The sequence below is a fragment of the Pyrus communis genome, chromosome 5 (assembly GCF_041283825.1).
Source record: "Pyrus communis isolate YQ-2024b chromosome 5, ASM4128382v1, whole genome shotgun sequence".
In the NCBI taxonomy this organism is placed as follows: Eukaryota; Viridiplantae; Streptophyta; class Magnoliopsida; order Rosales; family Rosaceae; genus Pyrus; species Pyrus communis.
In genome coordinates this window covers 15,625,094-15,646,237 of record NC_142569.1, presented here as the reverse complement: position 1 = coordinate 15,646,237, position 21,144 = coordinate 15,625,094, and the positions used below count along the sequence as shown (strand labels likewise).

At 36.7% G+C, this 21,144-nt stretch overlaps 1 protein-coding gene across 1 annotated transcript; it reads right to left on the bottom strand.

The window, feature by feature from the left end:
- Nucleotides 1–9,392: 9,392 nt before the first annotated feature.
- LOC137725692 (lysine histidine transporter-like 8) lies at nt 9,393–12,639 on the bottom strand. Its single transcript, XM_068464462.2, has 5 exons — nt 12,047–12,639; nt 11,747–11,883; nt 11,211–11,638; nt 10,257–10,388; nt 9,393–10,043 (listed from the first exon to the last, which is right to left on the bottom strand). The coding sequence occupies exons 1-5, from the start codon at nt 12,454–12,456 to the stop codon at nt 9,555–9,557; spliced, it is 1,596 nt and encodes a 531-aa protein (XP_068320563.2). The 5' UTR covers nt 12,457–12,639; the 3' UTR covers nt 9,393–9,554.
- Between the last annotated feature and the right edge of the window lie 8,505 nt (nt 12,640–21,144).

Below are 21,144 nucleotides of genomic sequence, written 5' to 3'. Positions count from 1 at the left end.
GGACATTTCATGGAGTTTCAGGGCTCAAGGGAGTCGTAAAACAACTTCACATAGATCATAAAGAAGTTTTGGAAGGTTTTGGACGTTGGGATAGGTCAGTTCCTCGAGTTGCAGTTTTGACCAGAATATCGAAGGATTTTCAGACTATTTCTTGTCGGTTTTAGGACTTCAAAGTGGTAAGAACATGTTCTACTCGTTCAAGACTTCAAATCCATATAGAGTTTGTGAAGTTTAGTTGAGATTTGAGTGAGATATTTAAATTTGAAATTTTTCCAGTTTTCGACGACGCAGCGTTGATCGGCGCTGGAATCCAGTGAACCACCGGAGAAGGAAGATTTAAAATTTCCTCACGCGCTGGCCACGTGCAGGCATGTGCTTGGCACACCCACTTAGGAGACGGAGGATCATATGTGAGATATGTATCCACACTTATTTTATGGATATTAGTGGTTTGTTATGTTAGTATATAGAAATTTCAAGGACAAAATTTTATTAAGGGGGTAGGTTTTGACGACCCATCCCGAATTAATATATATTTTATCCTCGAATGTATGAAAATGACGATTATACCCTCGAGTAGTAGTGACGTGAATGTACGTATATGGTTTCTAATTATTTTCCTGTTGACGTAATTAAATCATACTCGATGTCACGAGAGTGTTGACGTGATTTAGGGCTGAGTTGGGTTCGTAACGAAAATGTTAAGAATAAACGATTGTGTAATTGGGCTAAGGAAATGGACCAATCACCACACCTCCTACTTTTTTGTGTCCAATTAGAATTTTAGGATTGTTTTGGGGTCAGTTGTTAGCCCTAAACATGCAGCCCAATTAAGGCTTAAGATCCCTTTTATCTATGCCCAATGCAGACCACACGCACACACTCACATACACGTACATACCATCATCCTTTCTCTCGATCTTTCCTTCGTTCGTACAATCCGTACACACACACACCTAACCATCTCCATCTTGCACAGATCGAACTAATGAAGGTCACTTTCGAGTTCCTTGCAAAGTCAGGAACCTAATCATACCCTTAGTTTTGTGAAAGAACCTCAAAAACTCGGGAACTTGAGAGCTCCGGCAAGGTGCTCTGCTACTTCATCGTGATCGTGGACGTTTCACGGAGTTTTAGGGCTTAAGGGAGTTTTAAAAAAACTTCACATAGATCATAGAGAAGTTTTGGAAGGGTTTGGACGTCGGGATAGGTTAGTTCCTCGAGTTGCAGTTTTGACCAGAATATCGAAGGATTTTCTGACTTTTTTCCGTCGATTTTAGGACTTCAAAGTGGTAAGAACATGTTCTACTCGTTCAGGGCTTCAAATCCATGTGAAGTTTGTGAAGTTTGGTTGAGATTTGAGTGAGCTATTTAAATTTGAAATTTTTCCAGTTTCTGGCGACGCAGTGGCGATCGGTGTCGGAATCCGGCAAACCACCAAGGAAAAAATGGAATATTCCAAAAATAACTTTGATGGAATTTACTAATGGCGTCAGGTACAGTTAAAGAAATATTATATTATTTAGCGGAATATTCCTTAATGGCGTTTAAAATTCCGTTTGTGTGCCAGGCATGTGCATACGCGTGGCAGGCGCGTATGGTCGTGCCTTGGCCGGTGCGTGAGGGTACGTGGGAGGTCGGAAAATTATTCTAAAAATATGAGGATGCTCATGGTGTTGAGTAGGCCACGATGGTATATTCAAACACCCCAATTGAGCAACGTATGAGAAGTTATTACACGGGTTTGGTTATGTACGTAAGATTAATGTTAAAATAGTGAGTTAACATATAGGTGAGATGTTTCCAAAGGACAAGCACAGTCAGGCGAGACTCGAGGGTTACGATCCAGCTACATACTAGTGAATGGGCTTTTGGTTTTCTCTATATACATATATATGCTTTGCGTTTTCCCAGAAATTTGTTTTAAATGAAATTACGTTTTAAATGCCATGTCAATTGCATTATGCTTTAGAGTATGCATTAGTATAGATATGCATATTGTTGCTTGATGTTGCGGACACCCAGGTAAGCTTCAGGTGAGTATATATTGATGATAGTGGATGCATTGTTTGTGGTTATATGTAGATGCATTTAGAGCTCATTATCCTGCACCCCAGTGCTAGTGCTCACGCTTGTGGCCAGGGCACAGTCCTTCACATGATGTTCACTTCCCGCACTACACGTTCACCTTGGATCCAAGTTTGGTGCATAGCCCTGTCGTATAGACCACATTAGGTGGTTCCGACTCATAGGTGATCCGCGATTATTCGCATAGCCTTCACATAATCGTAACACTTGAGTGTACTTATTTGCACCCAGCCCTGTCGTACAAACCACAATAGGTGGTTCCGACTCATGTGCATGCATATTTGATCAGCTATAGGTTCAGCTGTACAGGTCACGTTAGGTGACTCCGACTGACATATCATTTTACGTTGATTTATTTCACCTGGCTACTTATTTCCATATTGGGATACTTGACATGGCATATATTTGATTTTCACTACTCTGGAGCGTAATTTTTATATATGTACGTATTTTTATTTTCTGGGAAACTATACGAGTTTTACGGTAAGGGGTTATTACTTTTGGAAAGAGAAATGATTTTGAAAAGCTTTCTTTTTACCCACTCACATTTTCTGTTTTGCGCCCCTCCAGGTTCTAGATGGAACTGCATGTTGGTGGCTCACGAGGACTCTACGGCGGTTCTGACAGACATCCATCAATGTAGGGTTTTCTTTCATACCACATACGCTCTGACTATGTGTATCTACACTCTAACACTTCTTCCTGCACTTATTTACTTGTCTTGCGCACATAGCTACGTCACCATCACGTGACGGCCAACATGCATCGATTTAGGTCGGGGTGTGTCAGATATGGTAAAGAACAAAATGTATATAATTACTTTGGATATTATAAGTAAATTATATGATAGTATTATTTGTATATATAAACTAATAAGTGGATTGGTGAATTAATATGCACTCAAAATATGCAGATAAATTAGCTTGTAACAAAAGAATGTAGTTAAATTATTGAATTTTTAAAATATAGGTAAATTATAGGTAAATTTTTAAAATTTTTAAAATATGTACCTATTTTTACTAGTAATAGTTTTGGTCATTTTGAAAAACAATGCAATTGTTATCAAATTTTTGGATTTGGAAAATATAGGTAAATCAATTCATATATGTAAATTAGTATAACATTTCATACATGTCTATCATGAATCCTGAGCATCTATTAGGTGGCATATTGTTAATATTTCTCATATAAAATGTATATTAGGTGGCATATTGTTAATATTTCTCATATAAAATGTATTTATCATTTAAATTAGTGAATCTACAAAAATATAGGTAAATTAGTATAATATTTCATACATGTTTATCATGCATCCCAAGCCTCTATTAGTAGGCATATTATTGATATTTCTCATATAAATATACTTGTTAGGCATACTATTGAATTTCTCATATAAAATATATTTTATTATTTACATTAGTGAATCTACAAAATATAGGTACATTAATATATATATATATATATATATAGATAAATTAGTATAATATTTCATACATGTTTATCATGCATTCCGGGCCACTATTAGTAGGCATATTATCAACATTTCTCATATAGATATACTTGTTAGGCATATTATTGACATTTCTCGTATAAATTCACTTATGTTGTAACCTATTTTATCTGACTAAGAGAAGGGGGCAGGCGGCAAGGAGAGATTGTAGAGAGAGATGTGTTTGTAGAATTGTAGGAGAATGTGTATGTTATTCCCTCCTACATAGTACCCTTATTTATAGTAATAAGAGAGAAGAATTCATTCATCCCTAAGGAATACAAGTCCATCTAGGAAAGAATAACTAGAATCAAATCTAATCTAAGATTCACACAATCACACTTAAACTAGGAAAGTTCATAACACTCCCCCTTGAGTATGTAAATACTCAAGGTAGATTCAGCATCATGTTGAAGTTGAGGAAGTCAACTTATCGGCACTGATTCTAGGAACAACGTTATTCTCAATAAGGTAGGAACTTGCATAAAGAAGTAAGTCTCACTTAAAAACACAAAGACTATGGCAAAAACTTGAGTAGGGATAAAATCCATAATCTAAGGAAAAATGCGGGAGCAATGCAAAGTCAAATAAAGTGTCTACAGGACATCATTATGGATATGGTCAGTGCAAGGTGGATGCCTCGTTCAAGCCTAGTTAGGTAGTAAAAACCCAGTGGAAAAAATGCTCCTAATCGTAGGGAAAAAGAGTACATTAAGATCAAGCAAATATTATTCAGGATACTCCCCCTAAGTTTGACATAATTTCAAAGAGAAATGGCAATGTTGCAACTCAGAAAGTTTACGCTTACCAATTCCTTGAACAAGCTTCTGAAACGTCGCCTTCGGTAGTGATTTGGTGAAGAGGTCAGCCATATTGTCTTATGAACGAAATTGCATGACTTCAATCTTTTGATGCTCTTGTTGTTGATGTGAGAAGAAGAACTTTGGCACAATGTGCTTGGTGTTGTCTCCTTTGATGTAACCCTTCTTGAACTATTCGATGCATGTTGCGTTGTCTTCATAGATCGTCATCGAGACATCCACGATAGGGTAAAGATCGCAGGAGCTTCTAATATGGCCCGCAACTGTTTTCAACCAAAAGCATTCCCGAGTTGCTTCATGTAAGGAGAGAATTTTAGCATGGCTAGATGAGGTGGCAACTAATGTCTGTTTAGTTAACCCTCTAAGAGATTGCGGTTTCTCAAACAGTAAAGACATAACCCATTTAAGAGCGTGCCTTGTGCGGATCAGATAAGTATTTTGCGTCAACATAACTAACAAGGCGAGAATCGACTCGAGAAGCGGGGGAGGAGGTGCGGCATCACTCGAGGATCCGTAGGGATAGAACAAGCCTAAATCCGTAGTACCCTTAAGGTAGCGGAATATGTCTTTGACGCCAGTCTAGTGTCTGTGTGTTGGTACATTACTATATCTTGCCAAAAGATTAACAACGAAGGAGATGTAGAGTCTATCGCATTGAGCTAAGTACAATAAAGCGTAGATCGCACTTAGATAAGGAACTTCAGGCTCTAAAATCTCTTCATCATCTTTTTTCAAATGGAAGGGATCACGTTTTGCATCTAGCAATCAAATGACCATAGGAGTACTCGAAGGCTTTGCTTTATCCTCGTTAAAGTGGTGCAACACCTTCTCGTGTAGTTCGATTGATGTACTAAGATTTCATTCGAACAGTGCTCTATCTCTAGATCGAGACAGTATTGAGTCTTTCCTAGATCTTTCCTCTCAAATTCCGACTTCAAGTGTGTGGCAGTTCTCGCGAGCTCTTTAGGAGTTTCGATAAGGTTCATGTCATCGACATGTACTACAACTATCGTAAAACCAGAATGTGGCTTCTTAATGAACACACAAGGGCATAGTTCGTTGTTCATATATCCATGACTAGTGAAATACTCACTCAAACGGTTATACCACATTCTTTTGGATTGCTTTAAATTGTAGAGTGAATGCCTCAGCTGAATTGAGAGCGTGTTCCGAGGTTTGGAAATATTTGATCCAGTCAATGTAAGTCCTTATGGAACTTTCATATAAATTTTCGTATTAAGATCCCCATAGAGATACGTAGTTACTACATCTATCAGTTGCATACTCAGTTTTTTGAAAACTACCAAATTGATAAGGTAGCGAAAAGTTTCGTCACAGTTAATCCCAGGGCGTTGTGAGAAGCCTTGCACAACAAGACGAGCTTTGTAAAGCATAATTTCTTTCTTCTAATTAGGTTTCCAAACTAAAACCCACTTGTAGCCAATGAGCTTCACATGTGGAGGAGTAGGAGCTACAAGTCCAAATACCTTACATTTCGCAAGCGAATTGAGTTCGACTTGGATTGCTTGTTTCCAGTTTGACTAATCGGTTCTACGTTGACATTCATCAACGGAACGGGATTCAATGTCATCGCTCAATATGATCTCAGTAGCTACTGCATATGTTAATGCATCGTCGACGATCATCTCATTTCTACACCACACATCATCTAAGCTAGCATAATAGACCAAAATCTCATGATTCTCGCGAAGTGGATTTATCTCTTCAAGGACGCTTCCGTAATCTAGAATTTCCTCATGAGTTGGATAGAATGAATAAGCAACATTCAGATTCACGGTAGGCTCTTTAGGGGCTTGTGCCATGGGTGTCCTCTTCTGGGGTGTGAATCCTTTGAACCAAGAGGTTCGCCATGCTTTTGTGTAGGGGCAAATGATTAGCTAGCCATTAATATACGTGGATCACCAAAGTTGGCGTCCCGGGTCTCCAGGAGGGAAGTTCGTCGTACATTTGGTACATCCATCTTTGCAGGCACATTCGCAGCTAGAATATGTGATCTTGTCATTGGTGTTAGATTGGTTATGCTCTAAAGATTTAATATGTGCTATACTTCAGTTTCAGACTGAGTGGTGTAGAGATCTAAATGAGACAAAGTGGGAGTCGTCCACGATAATTCGCGTCGTTCATCATGAACGTTGACGTTCTTATCTCTCCCTAACGACAAGAAGACTGTCTCATAAAAGTGAAAATTTGTGAAATGAGCAGTAAATAGATCGTCTGTCAAAGGTTCTAAGTAACGAATGATCGAAGGAGAATTATATCTTATATAAATTGCCATCTTTCGATGAGGCCCTATTTTTTATACGTAAGGTCAATGAAATCGGCACATAGACGGCACGATAAAAAATGCACAGATGCGATATGTTGGGTTCGTATGCGGTAACCAACTGAAGAACGGTATATGGTTGGGATCTAATAGCCCTTAGGTGGACAAACATGGCTACTTGCAATATTGCATGGCCCCAAGCAATGATCAAGATCTTGGTAGGATCGAGCAATCATTTGTAAGCGCTTAATGAATGCATCTAGCAGACCGTTCTGGGTGTGAACATGGGGTACTGGATTTTCAACTTCAACCCCAACTGACATGCAATAGTCATCAAAATTTTTAGATATGAATTCTCCAACATTATCCAATCGAATATATTTGATTGGATAATGAGGGTGGTGAGCCCTGAACTTGATAACTTGATCCAACAATTTGGAGAATGTAGCGTTCCTTGTGGACAACAAGCACACGTGTGACCAACATGTAGAAGCGTCAACCAAAACCATAAAATATCTAAATAGTCTGCATAGAGGGTGAATCGGTTCACAAATGTCCCCTTGAATCCTTTGTAGAAAAATGGGAGAATTCGAACGAATCTTGTCATAAAAAGGCTTAGTAATAAGCTTTCCCATTGAATATGTTTGACATGCGATTCCTTGAATAGAACCTAAGCTTTGGGTTAGTGGATGCCCGTGTGATGATTTGAGGATACGACGCATTGCTATTCGTCTAGGGTGTCGCAAACGATCATGCCAAAGTGTAATTTTGTGTGTAGTCCTAGAGGTAGGGCCAGCCACATATTGGCTATTTATAGGGCATATGGTCATAGTATACATACCACTCAGGATACGCTCCATCTTCTCTAGAATACGTTTCTGGCCATATTCGTAGGAAGTTATGCACAAAAATTCAACTCCGTTTTCTACATAGGTTTCAACTTGGTAATTGTTATCTCTAATGTCCTTAAAACTCAATAACGTTCTCCCAGAACGCGGAGAATAAAGTGCCTTATCAATGGTCAAGATTGCACCATTGGACAACATTATACGTGCCTTATCGTATAATTCGATTAGGTTGGATGAGCCTGAGAGGGTTGTCAGAGATGCATTCTTAGGTATGAAGTTAGTGAAATAGATGCGTTCATGCAAAACGGTGTGCATGGTTGCACTATTTGCCCGACAACTAACTTCCCCACTAGTCATACCTAGAATAAAAAATTAAATTGAATTGGTCACATGCATAAAAGTTATTAAAAAGAATATCCATTCAAAATAATTTTATGTATTCAAGGACAGAAATTAATTAAAAACTTAATATCTAAAAAATAAATCACCAACAAATAATCCAAACATAAGGGAAAATTGTTCAAAATTAACCAAAAAACAAAAGGGGGGGGGTCGGCCACTACTGTGGAATTCGGCCCCATTGTCTTATTTCAACTAGAAAAATAGTTTATGTCTAAGATTCTAATCTTCCATAAGGGTAACGGCCTCTTGAAAGTCAGAAACCTCCATTTTCGAACTCTCAGCTACAACCTTCTAGGGAGCTCGACAAACACGGGACCAATGGTATTTTGAACCACAGCGATAGCACATATCTGCATCCATGATTTCAGGTGCTTTGCCTTTATTCTTGAAGCTTGGGGCCTTGGGAGTGAGGTTAGGGCGTTTCTTTCCCTTAGATGGGTCGTGGCTCTGTTAACCTGGACAGGGTGGCTTTTGGCCTCCTTAACCACACCTCTTGTGGCATTTTGGGCATTGGTTTGTGCTATAGTGTGCTTCATCAACAGCTGATTCTGCTTTTCAACGAGAAGTAAAACAGAGATCAAATCCGAAAACTTAGTGAACTTCTGAGATCTATATTGTTGTTGCAGGACAATATTAGTAGCAGAGAAGGTCGAATAAGTATTCTCTAGGAGATCTTCTTTGGTCAAAATTTCATTACAAAACTTGAGAAGTGATCGGATTCGACAAACTTTAGAATTATATTCATTCATAGACTTAAAGTCTTGGAAGCACAAATGCTGCCAATCATGTCTTGGATCAAATTTCAATGGCCTGGATCCTTGGACTTCGTGGATTAGGAGGAAGGAATCTGGAGAGGATCCCTTTCCTTGTATATGAAGATGATGTTCAAACCCATTAAGAAAGAAAATCTCAACAAAGAAAAGAAGGGTTAGTCATGGTGTGCCTTATAACTATATGATTACAATCTTATGTCCTTGGATTAGTGATTTTGTAAGTTTATGTAGTTCTCATCTTTCATAACTAGTAGTAGCAGCTTCTTTTGGTGAAAAAAGTTAATCGAAATCTGTTTAGATGAGGTTGGCAGTAACCAAAATCCTAAAGGTTCAAAACCCTAGTTAAGATCCTCCACTCCAACAGATTATGAGCCATAACAAATTGTTGGGTGGAGTAAGAAGCTACCGTTGGAATTTTGTTTCACGTCTCGTGTGCCGGTTTGAGGATCTAGTTGATTAAACATGCTAATCGAACAAGTTCTCGAAGTTGGCTCAAGTGGTAATAGGTTAGGATTCAGAAGTTGATTTTTTTAATGTAACTAAAAAAGAAAATGCTTATGGCATAATTTTTTATTTTTGACTCAAAGATGGCGAAATTGGACACTAGTGAAATTTACCAATTCGTGTTTAGTTTGTAATAATTATGCCCAAATTTCCAAGTACATAAGTAGTGTGCATTGGCCTTGATTATGTGCAAACAAATTCACTCTAATATTCATTTCTTTTTTAAACATCCACACCAAACCTACGTATGCTAGCCACTTAAGCTTTTGGCTCAAGAGAAAATAATAAGTTACTGCAGTTTACAATAGTGGACACAACATATCATCAGTTGACATTGCTTTTGAATCACTGAGGCTTGAAAAAGCTCACCGTAATACCAGTGTCAATTACAACATAAACACCAGCAGCAATCAACAGTATACTTAGAAGTATTCCCACAACCCCTAATACCCAATTTACCCACCAACTTAGACCGTACTTCTTGGGTTTCTTCATCTTTAGCCACATGAAACATGGATAAGCTAATGTCACTGGCAATGAAATCCCTCCTAGCAAACCTGCTATGCTTCCCAAGAAGGGTATGGCCACAGCTATGAAGTAGCATCCATAAGTAAACATAGCTCTCATGATGGCCCTAAGCCACCATGGAGCTGCCTTCTTAAACCTTCTAGTGTAATGTGACTCCATCTCGTCGAACATCGGCATGCCATATATCTGGAACGAGCTCAAAGCATTGACTACGACAAACAAACTTGCTAGTCCTAGAACCAGTCGGGATGTGTCATGCATATGGAAGCCGAACAAGGCTGCGAACATGCCTCCTTGATGTGGTATCTATAAACCATTAGTATTGTCACAATTAGTTAATCTTCTTGTATTAAATATTTGACATACTATATATATGTTGTCAGACTTTTAATTTTAATTATTCAAATGAATAATCTGGTAATATAACATGGTAGACGAGAGAAAATTAAATGTCATGTGTTTGAACAGTTTGTTTTTAGACAATAATAAAGTTGAACTTAGATAAGTTAGATACGGTACCATTTGACCATATGCCCAGTAGCCTCCAATTGCAAGGGGGAAAAGGCACATTGCTATGAGAGTGTATGAAATTAGGACACCCCTCCACATTGGCACGCGTGATGGATGTTTTTCATTGGATGGCATTGTGGCCTGTAATGGAAGAGAAAACCTCAATTAGTCAGAACTCCTATTCGATCAAGTTGCAATTTCAACATCATTCGCTCAAAGTCAGCATAACATATATGAACATCAGTAAAGACATTTCTTGTCGGTTGTTTTATATTTACAAAATATTTGGCGTATCATTTGCTTAAAAAAAAAAAAATATTCAACTGAAGTTGAAGTTTCATCACCACACCATATAAGATTGCTATTAACTTAAAAGTTGGATGATCATGACTTAGAATAATTTGTTCACATGGGTACACTAGGAAGATTTGGAACAAAAGAAATTTAAATATATCCACTTGTTTGACTCTAGACTAATTAGTATATACTATTTTAAAATATATTGAACCAAAAGAATAAGATATGCTAGGAACTTCCAATTCTTTGTATCCACCCTCTCTCGTCATGAGATGTATAGGTCCCGCAATGCATCGTGAATCTTATGAACTTTTTATATGATTTTTTTTTTTCCAAAAAAATCTCTTATATGATATATGAACTCAACATCTTCAACAAAGTGGAAACTCTATACTACTAAAACAAATAGTAATTATTAATTAAGTAGAAAAATGAATGAGTCGAGTTCTAAATCAATTTTCTTTATTTTGAAGCGAAACAATAGTGATTTTATTAAAAATGTTAAAATAAGATATAAATTTGAAAGAGGACACTAAATTAATCATGTTTCACAGACAAATAGTCATATATATATATATATATATATATATATATCTGTAATATTTAACAAGAGTACTAATTAATAACACTACTATACACTTGAATTTGTGAGATTAATGGACATACCTGAATCTCAAGTATAAGGTTGTGGCCTCTGAAGGCAAAGGCAATCATTCCAAGTGCATTTAGAACATCAAAAAAGTGAATGAATTTTTTGTTGGATTTCAAGGGATCATAAGACACATTAGGAAGTCTACCCTTATCCACGGACACAACCCATATGATTGTGCAGTAGCCAATAGCTGTTATGGCACCAACAAGAGATACTCCAGCGATGGAGTTCAAGTTTGGCAGCTGAGACAGGATCGCTGCGGCACATGTAAACACCAAGTACCACTCTGCTGGTGTCAATGGCTTTGCAGTGCATGTAGCTCCACACACAATTTGGAAGAACGACTTTGATGTTGCTCCTCCAAGGACGATCAGTGCCACACACGTGCCGCCCGATAGGTACAAAATCGGGAACAAGGCTAAAAACTTTGATATCTTCTCGCCTGATAAAGAGAGAAAATTGGATGGTTTAGGAAAAGTTACTTCTGAATATATTGGGATTGTAAAATTTCTTAGCATTTAGCTTAAACATATCAAACGGTAGTTCTTACCAAAAGTTGCATTGCACAGTTGAATGTATCTACAAAAACGTATGCCTGTTTCAGGAGATTCATGAAGCTGGACCAGCAAGTATAAAGTATACAGTTGCCATATGAATGCCAAAGTCATGCATATAACACCCCATGTCCTGCGGTAATTAACCAAAACAAATATTTTAAAAAGTATCATAATATAGAACACTGAAAAGTAATATTATTAAGTTAACAAACTTTTATTTATTAAATTAATTGAAAAAAAAAGTTGTTAAATGAATTGAAATTTTTTTCATAACATATACATTGTTGACTTACCACCCAAGATAAGTGAAGGCCACAGGAAGAACAAGAGATTGAATTCCGATGCCAGAGCAGAGAGTATGGAAAGCAGCATAGTAAGCGTTACCGTTTCTAGACTCAGTGATTGGAAGCCAAGCATCCTGAGGGTCAAGCCTTGTGAGGTGGAGAGCCCTCCTAATGGGGCTTCCTATTGGTGTCATGAACCGTGGAGTACGAGATTTCGGAGTTAAAGCTTTTGGGGTTTTCAATGTTATCTGGTCACCGCCACCGTTGGTCATGGCGGTTGGAGCCGGGATCACCAGTGGTGGTACCCGAGCCACAGATGCTGCTCGAGACATAGACGCCGGAGGATCTTCTGTGGGTGCTTTAGGCGGCTGCGGTGTTATTGGGGCTGTTCTTATCTCACTGCCCCCCGTTTCAGACATTTTGTTTCAAGTACTCACTTGCTAGTTCTTCTAGCTTTTCCTCTCCCTTAATTTCTCACCAAAAATATAGCTAGCCACTTACATTGACCAGTACTCTAGTCTCTATATATAGAGACCTCCATCCAGTGAGTCATTGGATAGATTTTGGTACTATCATACACAGCTGGAAATTGAATTTTCAGTACAAGTTTTTTGACCTAATATTAGTTTATATTTGGGTACTAATCATTGCTCTCATCCACTGGAAAAAGATACGACAAGATTAATGTTTATATAACAAGCAACTAACAACCCTATAATTAAAACTATACGTTGGCGGCCATATTATATTAATTATTAGGTATATTTCACTGTATGGTCATAACATGCAGTCTTAAATTTTGGGTCAAGATAGAAACTGAGAGGGCCAGCCAACTGCTGATTTGTTTATCATGATTAATTTGCTCTTATCTTTTTATCCTCTTAACTTGGACTAGGTCTATGTTTCGTTCGTTTTGTTAATTCTTGGGACCAAAACATTAAGCCTCAGGTCCTTGTTGGCTAATGTAAGCCATAGTGAACCAAGAATCTGTAGAACGCCCACAGACATACCATTATCTTCACTTAAGCTTCATTTTAGAGATTTCTCGAATAATTTTATTTGCGGGCACTTTTGTGTATAAGTTTAACTTTACATTGTATTTCAACATCCAACCGTCAAGAGACATAAACGTTACTGGATCAGGCTGCATTAGCGCACGAAAAATCATTCAGTGGACATTACCATCGGATTCGAAATTTATTGGTGTCATCGAAGAGTGTAAAAACAATGGTAGAGTGAGACAATATCTCAAACAAAACTAACTTGTTTCCAAGCCAAAGATGAGGGTTTAGGTTATGGTCAAAGAATCAATGGCAACTGTCGATAGAAGTCGACAAGACCAATGATATTTCATAATTCACGATCCTTGAGAGGATTTTCGATTTCCAACTATCACAACTTTGGATTTGGTAAGGATATCTTCTACTACGCTCACTTTTCCCAAGAAAGGTACGAAATTTAAGAAAGGTTTACATTTGAGGAATTCGGTATATAACTGGCTGTTGATGTTTAATAAATTGACCTCATGGTTGGAGAAGACAAGGATATTATCAGTGAAACAATCGTTCAGAAATTTCATGGGGGTCCACATGAATTTCCTTAGTGGAACCAACAAATCCGAGGAAACTGATTCGGTTTACCCTACAGATACCTACTAAGTTCGCCTACAACTGGTGCTTCCTTAATTTTCTCCACCACGAACTTCGGATGTCATAAGTGATTTCCCAATAGGTATGCCTCTGCCACCATTCCTAAGGAACACATGTCGCAAAGGATCATCATCATTTCTGACCTTCAACTGATCCCAACTAGTCTTCATCCTACTAAGGTTTCTTCTAATTCACGCCACTTCTATGTAGAACCGACTCTGCCCGCCATTCCTAGGGAACGCATAGGGCAGAGTATCAATCCGATGTTGAAAGTCATTCATCAATTAGTTACTTCTAACTTGAGGCACAATCCCAACATGAATTTCTTAAGCTTCAAATAGGATGTGACTATTCAAGCAGAATGAGGATTGCATAACCGTGTTGAAGGACATCAATAAACAAAAGCCGTGACATCCAAATGATATCAATGCCAACGCACCACTAGAGTAGGAGAATATCCTAAGTATGCTCTGAACAAACCATGCCCTGATACCAAACTGACACGCCTTAATCCCGATATAACAAAATACCAGGATAGGCACATGTTGGCCGACACCCAAGGGTGACGAAGCCATTTTTAACATGCATACTAATTAAAATATGTGATCATAAAGAAATATACTAATGCAAAACTGTGTTCAGAATATACAACTAACCAAGAATAATGTGAAAATTTTATTATAAAAAGGTATGATTCGAGGAAGGGTCCTACACAAAGGAGACTCGAAGATGCCGAAACAAAAATGCCTTAATGCTGGGATCGTGTGCCTCGAATCTAAATCCTGAAAGGGGTGCAAAACCAAAAGAGTGAGTGGACCAAAGTTTATAATAATAGTACTGATAATAAGAAAACCATTTTCTTTATGAACATACTAACCCCCTGTTTTGAAAACATATATATATATATATATATATAGTACTACATAGTAGGTTTTCTGAAAACTCTAGCATGCCATAAAAATATTCGTAAAACATGTACGCGTAAAACAATGCTCAATAATGGTGTTATCGCTGCCCGAACGTAAATCCGTAAATTTCATCAATGATGTACTCACTAGGGGTATTATAGTCGCCCAAAGGCATAACATGTCCATCACCCAAAGGTGAAGCTATATGACACTGGGTTACGCTAGTGAAGAAAAAAGGTAAGCCCCATCACCTGAAAACGAAGCTGTATGACTCTGGGCTACACCAGAGAAGAAACATATACATATAACATCTCACAGACACTAGATGTGGCTAGTGAAGCTGTCCGAGATTGGTTTTACCAGTAAAATTGAGGGTATGGCATAAATGTCCTCAACTGTGTCCTATGGCCATAGATGTCTACATACATGTGTTGTGTGGATGTGTTGTAAGATATCCTACCAGATAAGCAACGAAAACATATCTCAAAATCTCATATCAAATCTGAATTTCAAAAGCTCAAAGCCTCATCTCATAATTCCATGATAAATCATATTTGTAAATCCACATAATCGCATATACGAAAATACAATAATTCACGACGTTTCATAAAACGTAAATTTGATAAATGATAAATATTTAATAAATTCTCCATAACCATAAATATATAAATCCATAAAACATGATATAAGACATGCTCAATTCATGAAATATGCAATGCATGCAAACCTAATATTTTATAAAAATATGCAATTTAAGAAAGGGTCCACTCACAGTATTCCATTGCCGGGGAGCCACTCGAACTAGAAAGAATGATGTCGCTTCCCACCGATGCACTTAAGCAGAAATAGAAGCCATTTAATGAAACTCTACTAAAACAATCAAATTTAAGAAAACGGAAAACGAATTCGGATTCGGATTCGGCACATCGAAAAACCTAAGGAGAGACCTCGAGTTCCCAGACGCGCCGCCACGAGATGGTTACCCGGAAGGCCACTAACCACCTCACGCATCGCCACGTGCTGAGATAAGTCACCGAAAAAGTCGTCGGCGTCACCGTGAACGTCGACGGAGCATAGTACCTCCAACGGAGGCACGTGTGCTCCACGCACAGGCCATGCATCGGCCCAGGAAGCTGGGTTTGGGTTAGGGTCAGATCTACTAGGTTAGGCTTGAGTTAGGGTTAATCCGTTATGGATTTAGGCCTAGTTTACATGGCCCAAAGGTTTGGGCCTGTTTTGGGTTGTGGATCAGGTCGATCCGATTAGGTTCGTGGCTCGCTAGACCCAACGAAGAAGAAGGTTAGACCTGGGATTTTGGTAGAGAAACTTCCCAAGCTCCGTTCGAGCTCGATTCTTAACTATTTTTCATGAATTAAAAGTCAAATTGAAGCTTAAGAGATCAAGAACATGGCCATACCAAAATGACGTTGAGCTGAGGTCAGGATTGGCAGGAAAATGCTTGCAAAAGTAGGGTTTTTCGCCAAAAATCTAGGGAACTTTCCTCTCATTGTTTTTGTGCAATACCGTTGTTCAAAACACCCAAACACGATAAAAAATGAACCACGAGAATAAGAGGATAAGGTTTAGAATGTTTCCGAAGCTTAACTATGTCAACAACAGCGAGAGGTCGCTGGAGATGAAGAATAATGACTCAACGTGTAGGGGAAAATGACCAGCGATCTTAGAGCTCGTCCCATCGTCTCATGTCGCATGAATGGCTAGTGATGATGGGGTTAAAGTATCACAATGTCACTGGGGTAGGGTGACTTAGGGTGGAGAAAGTGTAGAGATGAGGAGGGAGACAAGGAGGGAGAGAGTTCGAGAGTGTTCACTCAGGGAGGAAGGAAGAGAAAAAGAGACAGAGACAGAGAAACAGAGTTCCAAAGATTGGGGAGATGACATAGGGAAGAAGGGGAATTGAGGTATGGGCCCCACAACTCACAAAACAACACACACAAAATATCTTCCTATGTAAAATAACCAAATTGCCCATCATATTCGTGATTCCGGAAAATGTTCATCGTAACTCCAAATTTGATTCCGCTTGCGCCCACGCGTTAGTAGCGATGAGTACTACAAGAATACGCCAAGGTAATAGATCTTACATGACAAACAAGGCAGTCAACAAAAGTCAACGTTTTTGCCTCGAATGGCATTTTTCGTAATTTCACGTTCTAAAATTATTAAAAAACCGTAATATTTGGGGACGGGTCGTTACAGCCTGCCCCAGTTTCATTGCATTCTATGCCCTGAATCCTAAGGTAAGTATAGCCATGGTCCCTAGCTATTAAGTTTTCTACTTCAAGACATAATTAAAGAAATTTTTTGAAATGTCATGTGAACTAATATATTAAGGGATGCTATTCACACACATTTTATTTTTAACTTCTAACACATTTTTGTTAATTTGTATCATTTGATCTTCTTCATTTCATCCAATCCGACGATCGAAAATTAGAAGAGTGTGTGAGAAATAAAAAAGGGTGTGTAGATAGCACACCTCTATATTAAGCGATCTGTCATATTAATTTTTTGAAACTATCATCCTAACTTTGTAAAATTTTCCATTCAAAATATTTGTGTTCATAATTATTTCGGACTTGTGATCTCCTTTTTACAAATTATTTTATTTATTTATATTTTCATACGAATATATATATATATATATATATATATATCTCTGTGTGTGTGTGTGTGAGAAAGAGAAATAAATTGGTTTGAACTTTTGACCATCTTTTCACAAGTTCTCTACTTCTTTTTGGTATGAACCTAAAAACTATGGCTGGTAAAAAAAAAAAAAAAAATGTCACGGTCATTTCAAAAACTTATGATGACCTATTAAAAAAGTACATTAGGCTTATTAACATGGGAGTTTAACTAATACAAGCTTTTAGATTTCAAAGTGGTCTATCATCTCTATAAAATAAATAAATGGGAGTTTTCTGAAATAACCTTAAAAAAATTTCTGAATAACTATACATAGTTGATTATCAAAACAAAGTAGTACCAGAGGCATTATTATTAGGAAAATGTTAGGAAGACGATGTTTTTTTAACTATATTTTGTAAACCATGATGTGGCGGTCGATGATTGATTTTTATAATAATTTAAAGAAGAAATCAAACCATCAACTGCTATATTATGTAGTTTTAATATATGGTCTTTGTAGCATCTCCCTTATTATTATCTCTATTTGTTTCAAGACCCTAAGCATTTCACTAATACCTCTTTGGACCTACGCAGATATCTCTTACATCACATTCCAATGTAGTTGGTAACCAAAAGTTTGAGACTTGTGACCTTAATATATTAGTTTTAAATTTGATAAAAACTTATTACCATGGGGTTTCTTGGCTCAAGCTTCTCTGTTTCTTAGTTTATTACATGTCGTCCTTTTCTGCATAGTTGCTTAAGTTACACCTAAGAAAAATGGTCCACTTAACATCATATTAACAAGGTTTGCTAACGTACTCGGACTAGCTAATACATATCTCCTTCCTAATTAAGTCCTTACTCAAACGTGCACAGTTTGCTCAACGTCCTTAACCACTTTTAATCTAATTTCAATTGTATTACTTTTCTCTCCTTTAAATTTTCGGTGCATGAATGTCTCCGTGATTAAGCATGGTATTGCATGCCAAGTACATATGGTCATCAAGGAAAGAAAGTTCTAATTTGCCGGCTGTATACACGGCTACCCTGCAATATTTTTTTATTTTTTGCAATACTGCAATTGGCAAGCATATTGGGTCACTGAAGGATAGTAAACCCTAGTTGCAGGTTTAATAATGCATAGATGCTTTCGAAAGCGACGTGCAATGTTCACAGGCTTGTTACTTAGGCGATGTTAGGAGGCCAACCTGTTTTATATACATATATATATATATATATATATATATTTTTTTTTTTTTTCTCTGCATATGTTTTGAGTCTGTGACTTGTTATGAAAGGAGGGCCCTCAGTTGGCCCTAATTCTTCGGCGTTAGAACACAGGAAGTAAACATATATATGGAAGATATGAAGGGTGACATATGGTGTATCTGTACATGATAATTAAAACCAGAATAATTACGACAGCCATATGTTTACACGCACATATGTACATGGTCTTTTGATATGTAATTGGAATGTCAATAGTGATGTATTATTTTGTTGGTGAAGGAATCAAACAAAACTAATTAATCAATTCTATAATTTTAATTTTCTTTGTTACTCTGTTGAGTCTTTGAAACACTAATTGGTTAGTTTAATAACGTTATTATACATTAAGGTTCAAGAAATGCACGATGAATATTATAGACTATCTTCCTTTTTTATCATCTCAAGAATGTTATTATTCACTGTACATATCATTTTAGGTGAAGATATTGTGCATGTTTTGATTGGTAGATAATACCTACAATTGATATTATTTGGTCAAATTTATGTTGTGAGATAAATCTGTATGTTTGGACGAGGAAGATAAATATGGAGATAAAAGTAAGAATTTAAAAATTGACATACAACAATTCTTTTGTTTAGATTCATAAACATAGAAATTTGGCATGAAAAGAAAAAAATTTGGAATTTGAGACCTCCAATTCCCAAGTTTAAATTATATGTAAACAGGTGTCATTTCCAATTTATACACATGGAGTTTAAAAATAAAAATTTCCGTTCAAATTCCATTGTTATTAGGTTGTGCAAACAAGAATATTCACAAATTCTAAAAAATAAAATTTCTCATTTTGAAATTTCTTAATAATCTTAAATTTCATCATCAAAATATAATGTTATATTCTTAGATCAGACTAAATTTAGATAACACATTTTTTGTCAAGGTTCTAAAAAAATGAGACGTTATAGCTCTCAGTCTATGCATTTTAATGGTTAAACGATCTCTAAATTGAATTACTTTTTTTTTTTTTTACAGAGAATATCTTTATATTATAATAAAGAAAATGAGCGGTTTCAATCATAATGTTTGTACGATGAAAATCTACGTTACTCTTGAGAAGGACACAATATCATCCTACCCACACGCCTTCCGTTCTTTCGTTTATCACACGATGAAAGTTTTCATTGTTTATAGCTTCCAATAACTCCCTAACTAAAATATCGGTACTCCTACTACTAAAGAAAAATATGAGGGAGATCATTTTTTAGATCATAGTTTGTAGGGGTGATGCTAAAGAGACCATCTTTCTAGACAATATTTCGTAGACAATATGATAAGACGACTGATAGTTGGATTCCTTCTTTAAATAATTAAAAATTGAATTCAACCGTCAACCGCTAGGTCATTTACAAAATACGGTCACCCATGCATTTTCCTATTTTATAGACCAAGTGATGAGTTGATTGATGGTTGGTTTCCTTCTTTAAATGATTTAGAAAAAGAAATTCTACCACCACAAAATGTGGTTTACAAAATATGATCTAAGTTGATAGTCTCTTTAACATGACCAATTACTAAATACACAAGCTTCATAACAAAGATATAGGAGCCACTGCTAAGAACAAACACAAAAACTTATTACTGAGTTCCCTCAGTTATATGCCAAAACAGAAGAAGAGAGGTCAAGAAAAATGACGCATCAATAGACAGGTTTAAACTAATTAGGAGGACAGTATAAACATTCTCTAAGTGAGGCCGGCCGACGCATTCCTTGTCTGGTTGAATGCTTTACGCAAAGGAATGGAAATGCTGATGGATTGGCTTCTTGGGATTAATTATAAGTCCATTTAATATGATTAGTCTGACATGATATGATGTCCATTTTACTTTGAATTGAACTGCTAGTTTAAAGCTTATAATCAATTAGATTAGAATTTGTAAATTCTGTACAAACAGCCTCACGACTATATAATTTGGGGTCCAATTGTTTTAATTTGAACTGCTAGATGAAAGCTTATAATCAAATAGATTAATTACAATTTGTAAATTTTATACAAACAATAACGGGTCCAATTGCTTGGTTTGTATTTGACTTGTCTTTTGGCTCATTCAAGCTCGATTAGTAAGTCAAATAACCGAGCTTCAACAAAATATTAGGCTTTAAAAAAAAAAAAAAAAAAAAAAAAAAAAGAGTTAATGTTGAATTTTAGCATCTTCGGCTCATATAGTTTGCAAACAATTCATATCTTTTCATGCAAGCTCATTCATTAAAGCTTGGCTTATAGATGTTACATTAACTTTACTACCAACCATCAATCTTCCTCTTGAAAAACCTTCCTCTTAAAAAAAATATCCAAAAAAATCGTATAATATTAAGAAGGGGGTGAATTCATGACACTATTTTTTTTTACTTAACTTTTGACACACGCTTTTGTGCCTCAATCTTCCTCTTGAAAAACCTTCCTCTTAAAAAAACAATCCAAAAAAATCGTATAATATTAAGAAGGGGGTGAATTCATGACACTATTTTTTTACTTAACTTTTGACACACGATTTTGTGAGGCCCACTTCGTAATGTATTTTAACAATTCGAACCGTCTATATTTTAAAACATCTTTCATAAATCATTCTAGAAAAAAAAAACATAGACAAATCTAAAACCATTACGACATT

Bases quoted from the DNA above. Each gene is read 5' to 3' on its own strand.
- LOC137725692 (XM_068464462.2), bottom strand. From the start codon at position 12,456: ATGTCTGAAACGGGGGGCAGTGAGATAAGAACAGCCCCAATAACACCG. The intron at 11,884-12,046 runs GTAAGTCAACAA...TAATTACCGCAG, and splicing joins GCCTTCACTTATCTTGGGTG to GACATGGGGTGTTATATGCA. The intron at 11,639-11,746 runs GTAAGAACTACC...TCTCTTTATCAG, and splicing joins ACTGTGCAATGCAACTTTTG to GCGAGAAGATATCAAAGTTT.